The 13,161-nt window shown below is 32.0% G+C and overlaps 1 protein-coding gene across 1 annotated transcript in view; it reads left to right on the top strand.

Annotated features, from left to right (window-relative positions):
* The window catches only part of LOC123658419 (exostosin-2), a 41,861-nt gene extending 36,585 nt beyond the window's left edge, over positions 1-5,276 (top strand). Inside the window, exon 7 of the mRNA XM_045593844.1 lies at positions 5,058-5,276. Coding sequence (XP_045449800.1) covers positions 5,058-5,276 — 219 coding nt within the window. The remainder of the gene's footprint in view (positions 1-5,057) is intronic.
* Positions 5,277-13,161: the final 7,885 nt, after the last annotated feature.

Below are 13,161 nucleotides of genomic sequence, written 5' to 3'. Positions count from 1 at the left end.
CTGGCAACTTTGGACTCGGTGGAAAAACGAGCTAAGAGACTCATAGGTGACCCTACTCTGACAGACACCAAGTTGCAGAGTCTCGATCATCGGCGTAGGGTAGCTCGTCTGTCGGTGTTCTACAAAATATATTTCGGTGAGTGTGCGAAGGAATTACACGATCTAATTCCCCCAACAACCTTCCGCCATCGGGACACTAGGCGCGGTCGATCGTTCCATCCTTATGTCGTCGATATGCCACCTACGCGCACAAAACGCTTTGGCTCTACTTTTCTGATGCGCACAGCTAAGGAATGGAACTCGTTGCTCGCGTCTGTGTTTCCCGAACGATACAATCTGGGTGCCTTCAAGGCCAGAGTGAATAGGCTGTTATTAGGCAGGCATGCTCCACCTTCGACCACATCGTCACTTAACATCAGGTGAGATTGTGGTCAAATGCCTGCCTATTTGTCATAAAAAAAAAAAAAAAAAAAAAAAAAAAAAAAAAAAAAAAAAAAAAAAAAAATTGAAGGACGCCAATTTGATAACACGTTGTATAACAACCAAACTCCGTTGTACAAATGTATATTTATACACATAGAGTTCAATGTAATCAAACTTAAGTAAACTTGGTAGAACAATACAATTTTATCGCGTAACAGATAAGATCTCACTATCGTACGAATTTGTTTGCCATTAACTAATATTGACTTACCGCTCTAGCTTGATTCAGGCCTCTGAAAGACACGTTAGAACCAAATTTAACTATAGAAATATTTCTAGATTTCCAACGAGTGTGATACATAGACTAAATTACTAACGGTTGTTTAGTATAATTACTAGCATTGTCCTGTGATTTCACCCGTGTTAGTTTTGAAGAAAAAAAAAGACGTACTAAACATACATGAGCTTAGCCTTCCTCGTGAATTGGACTATCAAACATCAAAATAATTTTTCAATTCGAATCAGTAATTTCTGATATTTTCCCGTTCAAACAAACAAACAAATATTAAGCTCTATAATATTGGTATACTCGTAGATACGACTAAGTGGTCCAGTAAACTTATCGTCTTTTAATTTATGGACTGCTGTATTTTCGTCATACGGATGCATCCTTTATTTATAATTGTTCTAAAAGTATTCAAAACAGTAACGAGATTAATTAAGGCTTAATCCTTTTCCTCGTATTAGGTATGGAGATCTTTTAACAGACTGTAAAAAGGAGGAGGTTCGCAATTCGATTGCATCTTTTTTGTGTTACGTATTGATAAACGTTGATAAACGCTTCACACTCAACGGATCCTCCAGTAGGATTTTTTCCTGTGTTGGCGGTCTGGAAACACACACAATACACAAAAACAACGCCCAGACCACGACTAATATGGTCGATACAAATGTCTGGATTTATGTTATGTTATTTATAATATATATGGATAATATATGGATTTTGTGACAGTTTTTTTTTTTTAATAAGTACGATTTTATTTTTGTGTTACCCTCACATTAGGAATTCTAAACATTTTTGAATATCATATCAAAAATTGACCGCTCCAGCGGGATTCGAACCTGCGTCTCCGACTGACCGTGTCGGCGCTCTAGCCAATTAAGCTATGGAACGATGTACCCGCTAGAGCGAAATTTTTGATATGATGATTTTTATTTTCGGTTTAAGCGAACCGTGGCGCCTTTTTTTTGTTCACTCGTACTCGTGTTTTAACCTTTTAAATTTAAGCGCATTCTGGCAACTATCAGTTAGTTATACTTGTAGATTTAAATCGAAGTCGACTTTTTTGTTTGTTTGAGAACAACCATGATTATTTGACCTCGATATATACCTTTGAATGTCGTCACGCATGTCACAGATTTCGTTTGATACATTACAGACGGGAGTAAAATATAATTTCCAGCATAAAAAAATGCGGAATTGTATTTAATATAATCGACATTTCGTGTCAACGGTCTACGAACAAACACGCTGAATTTATTACTATTTATGAATTGATTAGAAATTTTCATAGTACGAGTTTGTACCTACCGTGTACGGGTCTACGTTTGGTTGTAGAATAATATGCAATTGAATACTAAGGTTGGTTTAGTAATAACAAAACTATACATTTAAATTTGAATTTATAATACATGTTTTTATAAGCCATAAGTTCTGTTATAAATGAAAATGCATTTTTTTTAAAACGAAGTAATGTAATAGTATTAAAATTTATACCTGCATATTTATTAACGTCTCAGCAAAAAATAAAAAAATATTCTATTTGAAATGGCCACCTTTAGCTTTTATACAGGTCTTTTATCTGTTTAGCCACGAATCTATGGATCTAGGCACTGTTTCCAAGGAAAATTTCGCCAATGCTTGCTCCAAGGATGTTTTAAGAGACTCAATGTCGCCGTGTCGTTTAGAGCAGGCCATGTCTTCTAAAACTGACCATAATTTGAAGTCTAATGGGTTTGAGGTCTGTGCTAGATGAAGGCCAGTCTTCAACTCTTATAAAGTCCGGAACGTTGGTTTCAAGCCAGGCTTGGGTAGTTCGCGCCTTGTGACCAGGTGCAGAGTCCTGCTGGAAAGTGCACGGTATATTTTTAAAGAGTGTATTGCTGAGAGGTTTCACAACATGATCCAAGACTGTAATCTTGATACACTTTGGCTGAAGTTTTCACTCTTTTTTTCACAAAAATGTAGTTTTTGTGACTCCTTGATAAGACACGCCCCACCAAACCATCACTGACGCAGGATGATGACCACGTTTACTTTTCCGACAACTTGAGCAGCTTCTTTAGAACTGTGAGCGTACACTTTATCATTTTGCTTATTGTAGTGTTCATCAATCGTGAAAATTTTTTCATCGGTAAAGAGAATATTTCTATGCCTTCACCTGCGTATCGGGACAGAAGGCGTTTTGATCGATCCACTCTCTTTAATTGTAAAGATACATTTAGGGCATGTCCTGTATATTGGCGATAAGCACCGAGCTTCAGGTCTTGTTTTATAATACGCGACAGAGTCCTAGCGGGAATCTTCATTTCTCGCGATAAGATTTTTTGCTTCCTAGTGGGGTTTCGACGAATTCTGGCTTTAACAGCATTAACAGTTTTTGTAGTTCTAACAACACGCGGCCGCGCCGATCTTTTCTGGTCTTCGACAGACGAAGTGTTGCTGTATATGTTGATAGTACGATATACGAACATACGGCTGATACCAAGCTTTTGAAGTGTCTGGAATATGATCGACGGATCCATACCCACTGTGTGCAAGGCGATCACTGGAATCCTATTTTCTTTAACACCCCATTCCATATTGTAATTTAATAATGAACACGAATAATTTCGCAAACGAAAAAAAAAACCGACTTCAATTACATCGACGAGTAATACAACGTAGATCGACGAAAAAATAGTCAAGTAACTACGCGTTATCAAAGATTACTCAAAAAGTAGTTATCAGATCTCGATAAAATTTATATGTGACCACATGATAAATATCAGCTTTCGATTAAATTAAAAATGATCAAAATCGATACACCCAGTAAAATGTTATTGCGGATTTTCAAGAGTTTCCCTCGATTTCTCTGGGATCCCATCATCAGATCCTAGTTTTCTTATCATGGTACTAAACTAGGGATATCTCTTTTCCAACAAAAAAAGAATTATCAAAATCGGTACATCCAGTAGAAAGTTATGCGGTATAATACAACGTAATTTGACGAAAAAAGCGTCAAGTAAAAACGCATTATTAGATATAGCTCGAAAATTAGTTGTTAGATCTCAAATAAATTTAAATGGGACCAATTGACACACACCACCTTTCGATTAAAAGAAAATTTGTCGAAATCGCTCCACCCAGTCAAAAGTTCTGATGTAACATACATAAAATAATTGTGTTTGCTCGCAAACGAAAAAAAAACCGACTTCAATTACATCGACAAGTAATACAACGTAGATCGACGAAAAAATAGTCAAGCAACTACGCGTTATCAAAGATTACTCAAAAAGTAGTCATCAGATCTCGATAAAATTTATATGTGACCACATGATAAACATCAGCTTTCGATTAAATTAAAAATTATCAAAATCGGTACACCCAGTAAAAAGTTATTAAGGATTTTCGAGAGTTTCCTTCGATTTCTCTGGGATCCCATCATCATATCCTGGTTTCCTTATCACGGTACCAAACTAGGGATATCCCCTTTCCAACAAAAAAAGAATTATCAAAATCGGTACATCCAGTAGAAAGTAATGCGGTATAATACAACGTAGGTCGACGAAAAAAGCGTCAAGTAAAAACGCATTATTAGATATAACTCGAAAAGTAGTTTTTAGATCTCAAATAAATTTAAATGGGACCAATTGGCACACACAACCTTTCGATTAAAACAAAATTTGTCGAAATCGGTCTACCCGGTCAAAAGTTCTGATGTAACATACATAAAAAAAAAAAAAAAAAATACAGTCGAATTGAGAACCTCCTCCTTTTTTGGAAGTCGGTTAAAAATACAGTCGAATTGAGAACCTCCTGCTTTTTTTGAAATCGGTTAAAAAATATGTGAAATGGCGCAAAATCGAAATAAGTTTTTAAAATAATATACGTGTTCCAATTTCAAAATAATTAAAAAGTTGAAAAAAAGAAAAGTTTTTATGTAACAGTATCTATGGCCAGACTTGTTATAATAAAATTATAACTAAATAGATCAATTCTGTACATTTGAAACATTTCGAAAATGTTTGATGGATATAATCGATAATGTAGCCTGTTTTGGATTCAATATCGATTATATCCTTTAATTATCCATCAAATCAATACTTTCGATGTCTCCTTGTATCTTTGTTGCGCATTATTCTGAAAGTACTGAATAAATATGAACGATACTTGCACTATTTGTGTTCAAACTACGAGCTAGGACAATGAATTTTTATCTTCAGTCTCACAGTACGGTAGGGCGAAGTTACGATTCCCTTGGCAAATACACAACATTCATAAATTTTACCTACTAAAAATGTCCATTCTTAAAATCGTTTAATCAACAAATTTATTGTATTATAATAATAACATATCATCAAATTTATTTCAGGTAACACCGAGAAAAAAATTCAAATGTCCCGAGTGTACAAACACAGAAATGCTTTCAGCCGACGCGAGACACATGTCTCAGAGATCGGCGTGTATCGACCGCTTTAGTCGTATATACGGGCATATGGCGTTGAAAACTGTGGAATTTCGAGCTGACCCTCTACAATATATGGAGTCAGCGGGAGTTCCACACGCGTATCCAGATATCGGTGCACTGTGAGGTCAGTTAGATTTTAAATTTGGAATTGCGGAATTCTGTGTTCAGAACTGACGGAATTTGAGTGTTTTGTATTCTTAAATTTCTAAATACCAATCGGTACACTGGTTCAAAGAAGAATAATATTGTTTAAGTATTTTAAAATTGGAATTCTCAATTCTTTCAAGTCCTTTTCATTTAGATATTTTAAATTTAGAATCCTTGAAATCTCTTTTAAGGATGTTAAAGAAGAATAAGATTTGGGCACTGTAAAGTTTGGTGTTCCCGAATATTTGACATTATTAGATTGGATGAATATTCAAATTTGGTATAAAAAATTGTGAATTTTTTGATATATCGCACTTCTTGTTTGAACTATTTTTATTTTGATATGTTCATACGGGCGTCGCGTCATCATCAGAGCGTTTTGAGAATGTTAGATTGTTGAAACGTTTTGTATTTGGAATTATAGTATTATATGTGTATCACGTAATGTTCGGAATTGTTTTCTGTATGAGATTTGAATTTTGAATTCTGTTCGGATTTATTGGAATTATCATGAATGTTAAATGGAAAGTTCGATAAGTCGCGTAATGGAGGGTTTGGTATTTTTTGTATAGACTGTAAAACCCACACTGATAAGTAAAGGCTTTCTAGTAGGATGTTGTTTAGGAAAGTGGCCCTCGCTAATATAGGCAGGAATATTTGGAAAATATTAGTTGCAAGGATTCAAATTAAAAAATATATATATAGATTAAAAATAAAACATAAAAATGAAGTGCAATTATCTTCAAATAATACTTTTGAATAATTCTCATGTTAATTTAAATTATTTAATATTCCATTTTATTTTAATTTTATACACCAATAGTATATTGCTAGTGTTTGTTATTAATTATGAATTTTAAATTATTATTGAGAGGGCTTTTTTCGTTAGATTATTGAGGATCGGACAATAAATTTTAATTAAAAAATATATAAAGGAAGGCTGTAAGAAAAGAAAAATGGGAATCGTCCTACCAGGGTATGTAGATGTAACTGCCAATCATTATTATTTTCCCTAAAAGATATAATTCTAACAATTAAATAGAACTTCACTTCTTTATAATCTGTAGTTTTTCATCTGTGCCATGTCTATGTAATTTAACGAACAATTTTTTTATCAGGCAGCTTAATGTGCTATTTATTAGGTTGTTTTGAGGAGTTAGTAATTATTTTCTAATATTTTTATATCATTAGCGTTGTGATTATATCATAATATTAATGATAGATTTTTATAGATAAATTTTTCGTGGCAAAGGAAAGTCGTAATATGTAAATGTGAGGTATCTGTATAGATTAGCGCTTGCCTTCATTTGATACCCGAAAAAAAAAAATGTCAATGTCAAATTGACATTTAGTCGTCGAAGTTTTTTGTTATTTTTTATTTATATTTAGTAGAAAAGCTATTAAATCAATTTAATTTCATAATGAATATAGCCTTTTAAATATTATTTTTATCGTAATATTTAGCTGCTTGGTACTTTAAACATTTATAAGCAAATTTTTATTGTAGCTATGATTTGATATGCTTTTGCATATGTATTTTATTGTAATACAATATCAAGTACATTTAATATTTAAGTGGTTTAAGATCTAACATAAACCTGCCTCTAGTTTTATCGTAGTCATAATATAAAATAATAATAATTAAACGACTAATAAAAATCTTGCGGCCGACTACTTGCTTGTAAATTTTTCGATTAAAAAAGTTCATTAAGTTTCTTACTTTCTAAAAATAAATTTTTATTCTACATATTTTAGTTGGTCGCTTGACAACCTCATAACTTGCCATTCCTTTCAAAGTATTCAGTTTGTTAATTTTAAGACCATAAAAAATAATTCTAATAATATTTATATGAAAAATATTTGCCCATTGACTGACATTCATAAAAGTAACTCAATTGTAATTATATTATTTTTTATGAATTAACCTTTTCATATCATTTGTAATGACTTAAAAACCGTTTAAAAGTACTACAATTCGAGTAACTTTTTTACAATTTTATTTGTTTTACTAAAAATAAATAAATAATTAGTATTACCGTGTCAAAAAAGTTCTAACCAAAGATAAGGCTCTCAAGAAAAATACTTTTTTCAATCATTAAAATCATCAATATTTTTTTTTATATTTTCTTATTTTAAAACGGAAAGTGTTAAATTACGTTTTTTGTATCATTATCCCTATTCAATTGTAAAGAAACACCACCCTTACGGCTAAATAATAGGAAATGAAATTATTATGAAGTCAGACATTTTTTGTTTAAAATCTAATTAATCATAAAATTCCATAATTTTCATAATTAAACATGGTAGGGCAGAACAATTGCCCCCTTAGGTGATAGGAACGATATTCTAAAAACGTAAGAATCAATTTAGGTGTATAGTGAAAAAAAAATTAGTCCATTTCGACATATCGGTGCTTGTGTGAAGGATATATTCCTAAATGTAGATATATGTGAAGGGGTCATTTATTAATCACGTAAGGCTCGAAAGAGGGGGGGGGAGTTCAGAAAAAAATCACGAAATATCACAAGGAGTGGGGAGGTAGGCCTGTAAATAGATATCACGTGTATTTGTTTTTCATTGAAAAACCGAAGAAAAACCAACAAACACCCCGTAACCTTAATTTGTATCACGAGACTTAATTATCCAAGATTAAATCAGATTATCCCGTATTTAAACAATATTTGAAAATTTCAATATACTTTTCACAATAAAACATACGTGATTTTGGGTATGGGGGATAGTCTAAAACCTCAACAAATATCACCAGGACCTCTCCTGTGGTTTACAAATTTGCTAAAAACTTCACGTGATTAGTGTAGGACCCTAAAGCACGATGGTAGTGAGAATATAGATTAAGTGCGTGAAATATTTGCGAAAAAATATTTTTTGTACGCTCTCTGTGGCAAAACTATGCCACAATTTTACAAAAAAAAAAAAAATGTATAGAAAACACATTATTTTATAAGTACATATTATTTTATTATCCACGGTTCTAATACTGTTATTTTTTATATTTATGTCAATATTTAATTTTTTATCATTGCAACTTTAGGTATACTCCACGAAGTTGTAGTTTTAATGTACTGAATTATTTTAAGCATAATCTGTGTATTTAAGTTCGATTTATTACGATTTGTATGAAATGTAAACGGGCATAAGTACTTTGACAATATTTCCACATGCAATCAAACTACCAATCGATCTCTTATTTTGCAAGGTTATGATAAACTTTTTACACAATTGAAATGTAATAAGTGAAATCAGAAACTGATTATATAAACCGACTAAAATTGTAATTTAAAAATTTATAATAAATTTTTTGTTTCATTAAATGTCAATACGTAAAATAGAATTAAAATTGGAATAGATACACGAAAGCTATTAAAAAAAAAAAAAAAAAACAGAATTTCGCGTTAAAATAATTTTTTGTACAATTTTTATTTGTCTGCCTCAATCGTTAGTAATCAACTGTTGAAATGTTTTAATATTCGCATTTGTAATCCTAGAGGTTGTATCTTAAAGTCCAGTAGTTTTCATCTTGATACACCATCTATTAAAATCAATCAAAACCCAAACGATCGAAGTTGCAGATAAAATATAATAATTAAAAATGTCAACCTAATACTAACAACAATATTACTATTATTATGTCTGTTTACAAATCATCAAATTAATATTAAACATAATTATAATTATAAATGGTTCTATGTCCATTAATATATTCCTTAGAATTACAAAGGGAAGGTATGTTACATTAGCCAAAGAACTCTACGACTAGTCTCCCGTCTTTTATTATTAATTAGAAGCCTTTAGTTCGTGAAGCGTCTCTTTCGTATCGTTAGGAGTTACCATTTATATCAAAACGACAGACTGAGTATTTTTCATTTTAATATAAATATTTTAGATTTGTATGTAGATATTAGATGTATAGATATAGACGTGTATAGATATATAGATATGTATAGATATATAGATATGTATAGATATATAGATATGTAATTATTGTATATTTCGCTTTAATAATTAGTGGTTTTTAATCGGTTGGTAAGCCGACCGATGGCGGGATAACCATCCATCTGCTGGCTTTGAAATACACAGGCCGAAGACGGGCAGCAGCGTCTTCGGTGCGACAAAGCCAGTACTGCGGTCACCAACCCGCCTGCCCAGCGTGGTGACTATGGGCAAAACACATGAGTTCACGTTATTTTTGGCGTAAAATTGTGGAGGCCTATGTCCAGCAGTGGACTGTATAGGCTGTAATGATGAATCGGTTGGTCATTTCTTATAATGTCTTGTCATAAACAGGTAAAGGTGAAAGTTGAGTTTGTATTATCAAAATTCAACCATCAAAAAGTGGAGTATATGTATGTAGAAACAAAAGTGTTATCTAAATTGTTTTCAAACATCTTTAATAAAAAAAATCAAATTCGCTATTACATCTAAGCTATCAGCTGATTAAAAGTCATCGATTACTTAGACTAGTTAAAGTTATGATGATTGACGAATTTGTATAATTAGGTAACCGGGTACGTTCAAAGGTTGGCTAATGATTCAGTTGTGTAGACGAATTGACTATACAATTGGGTCTGATCACGAAATGTGAGTTAAATCATCAAATTCTCGTACATATCTCGGAATTTATTATAAAGCTCATAGAAATTCTAACGAAGTTAATTAAAGTTTAAAAAATGAATGACTGCCCAGCCTGGATACTATAACTGAAATTAATGTGTTGCAAAATATTTGATAATTCACAATAAACCCGTGAACCGATACAAATTTGTCTATCAACATACACCCCCAATCAATCACATCACACTTCAAGTACAATCATTATATAATTGTTTATCTTTATTTATATATCACTAAACAGCTATTGTAAATAGAGAATTATGTATTAAAAATAAATAACAAGAGCTTCGAAATCGCTGGATTGTTTTAAAGTCAAACATCGGCCTAATGTAAGCGAACGTAGGAGCTTGCATTTGTAATAGAATTTTGAAGATTTATACTTATAAATATATTTGTAATTTTCATACACGATTTTGTTAGTTTTATTCATAAGACAATAACGTTATATAATCTTATTTTAATTTCCATATTCAAAAACGATTTTGTCTACGAACCGTATTTTGAATTTCGAAATTGGGTTTTAAACAGATGTATGATTTTTATTTTGACAATGTTGGTTAATGACGCAGAAATGGTCTAACGCTAATATTTATTTTTTTAGTATTTTACAGTAATGATTATTTACTTGATTATTGTTATTTTACCATATTATAATGAAATGGAAGTATATTTTGTTGATGAATAAAATCTATTTAAATATTTTTTGTTAGTAAGAGACAGACTTATTTATACTGCTGATGAGCTTATATTAATTAGGCAGCTTGTGAAACTTATTATATATTGTGGTTTCATAATGAAAGTTTGACAATTAATTTTGTCTGTAAATTAAATTAACTTTGCAGTCTCAACCGCACCGATCATTTCCTTTTGTGGTTTTTCTATCCTACATTACATTGATCTTTTTTCGATGTTTGTCAATTGACAGAACCCTACCGACACTATTATATACTATAAAACGCAAAAAAAATACTGTTTAAAAGTATAAGTAACTAGTCCTTTTTAATTTTTATTTTTTGACAAATCATCAAGATGATGCTTAGTAATATGTTTAATTCAAACAATTAAAAAAATATATGTTTTTACGGTTAGACCGTTTCAACGTTTAGCAACTTGTGACATGATTGTTGTAATTTTATTTGGTTGTGCAACCAATAGATATAATTTGATAATTTTCATAATAATGTAAACACAATTATAATTATGTTATGTATCACTTAAAGAAATATATTTATATGACAGAGAATTGAAATAATTTTTGTAAATATAAATAAATATAGATGGTTAGTTCTGAGACAATCGTGTACAGAAATAGTTTGGAAGGTGTTTTGTTTATAATTAAAAAGCTAAACTCTATGTAATTAACTTCCGATTTCTGTACAGATATGTAAGTTAATATGATATATAGATATATTATGTTTGTTGATATATTATTTTCTACATTTATGTATTTAGATAAATGTTTTACAAGATGTAAGTACTTAATAGTTTAATGTAATTGGTTGCGTTGTACAGCGTGTAAATAGTACATATATATTGTGAATAAAATGAGACATATCAATTTGTAAAGTTTGTTTTATTTACCTTTCATCGCTGTGTGAACTTGTATGCAGCTTCAAGGCGTGATAATCGGATCTTTTTTCTAGGTGAGAAACTCTCAAACTCTCTGAAGTATACTAAAATAGCCTTTAAATATCCCGTATTGCACGAAACCCCTTTCAACGCTTCAGACTCAACATTCCTTAGTAGGAAAGTGGGTCCTTTGATGGAAGTCAGGAAACAAAACACTAACGCCCAAACTAACAAATTTATTTATGGCCTATATAATATTTCTTATGTGTGGGGATCGAAGAAACACTAGCGCTTTAGTCAGTTGGTGTAATCGTGCGAAATGAAGCGTTTCAACAGTGCTCACCTTTTTTTTATGACAAATAGGCAGGCATTTGACCACAATCTCACCTGATGTTAAGTGACGATGCGGTCGAACTACTGGTGCAAATACAATTTGTAAATAATGTAGTTACTATCAGTAAAACGCTATCATATGTTTATGATAACAACGAGGAATGATAGTTACATGCCCCTTAACATGGTGGAATCACAAGCATAAAGAAATGTATGCTTTCCAGTTGAGCGGTATCGAATCCGCGATCGACGTCATCAAGATCTTTTAATTTTCGCACAGACCAAAAAAAAAAAAACAGTTGCAGAGGACATCGGCACGATACAGGTAAGTAATCTAGCATAATATTTTTATAGTATTTTTTAAGTATATAGCCTCCCCTTCTCTTCCCGTGGGTGTCGTAACAGGCGACTAAGGGATAACACAGTTCCACTACCTTGGAACTTAAAAAGCCGACCGATGGCGTGATAGCCATCCGACTGCTGGCTTTGAAATATAATACAGGCCGAAGACGGACAGCAGCGTCATCGGGTGCAACAAAGCCAGCCCTGCGGTCACCAACCCGCCTGCCCAGCGTGGTGACTACGGGCAAAACACATGAGCTCACGCCATTTTTTGGCACGAACTTATGGAGGCCTATGTCCAGCAGTGGACTGCTATAGGCTGAAATGATGATGATGATGATGATGATGAGCAATTTTTAACCGACTTCAAAAAAGGAGGAAGTTCTCAATTCGACTGATTTTTTTGTGTTTACCTTATAACTTGCTAGGTTTATCTAACGACGCGTATTTGACGCTTACTTGTCAATGTAAATTGAAATCGGTTCTTTTCTGTTTCACAATAAATATAATCACAAACGCTTATTATACCTAATAATAGAAATTATTGCTCAACCTTAAATCAGTATACTGAAATAAGAAGCAATGCAACTTTATTATATACCTTTTTTTGGAAATGGAGGCAGAGACCTATTACGCCCAACAACTACGAGTATCAATATTGATATGAAACATATATTTTTCAAATAACAATATTCACTAAGCCCAAAGGTCCACACCCCAACAAACTTCTGTATGGCTTATATAAGTTTTTGTCATATGCGGGAATCAAAACTATACATGCCCCTTAGCTCGTCAGCCAGTTTCTGAAACCATTGCGTAACGCGTCAACAGATGTAACATAAGCGTTGAAATCAGAAATACAAAACTCGGGTTTTTTATATTTTTATAATGATATAAAACAAACAAAAATACTATAGACGAGAAATAGATAAAGGTAAAATTAATTATATAAAAAAAATAATTTGCTTTAAAAATGTAATAACCA

Source organism: Melitaea cinxia, chromosome 12 (assembly GCF_905220565.1).
Source record: "Melitaea cinxia chromosome 12, ilMelCinx1.1, whole genome shotgun sequence".
In the NCBI taxonomy this organism is placed as follows: domain Eukaryota; kingdom Metazoa; phylum Arthropoda; class Insecta; order Lepidoptera; family Nymphalidae; genus Melitaea; species Melitaea cinxia.
This window is presented reverse-complemented; position numbering and strand designations above follow the sequence as displayed.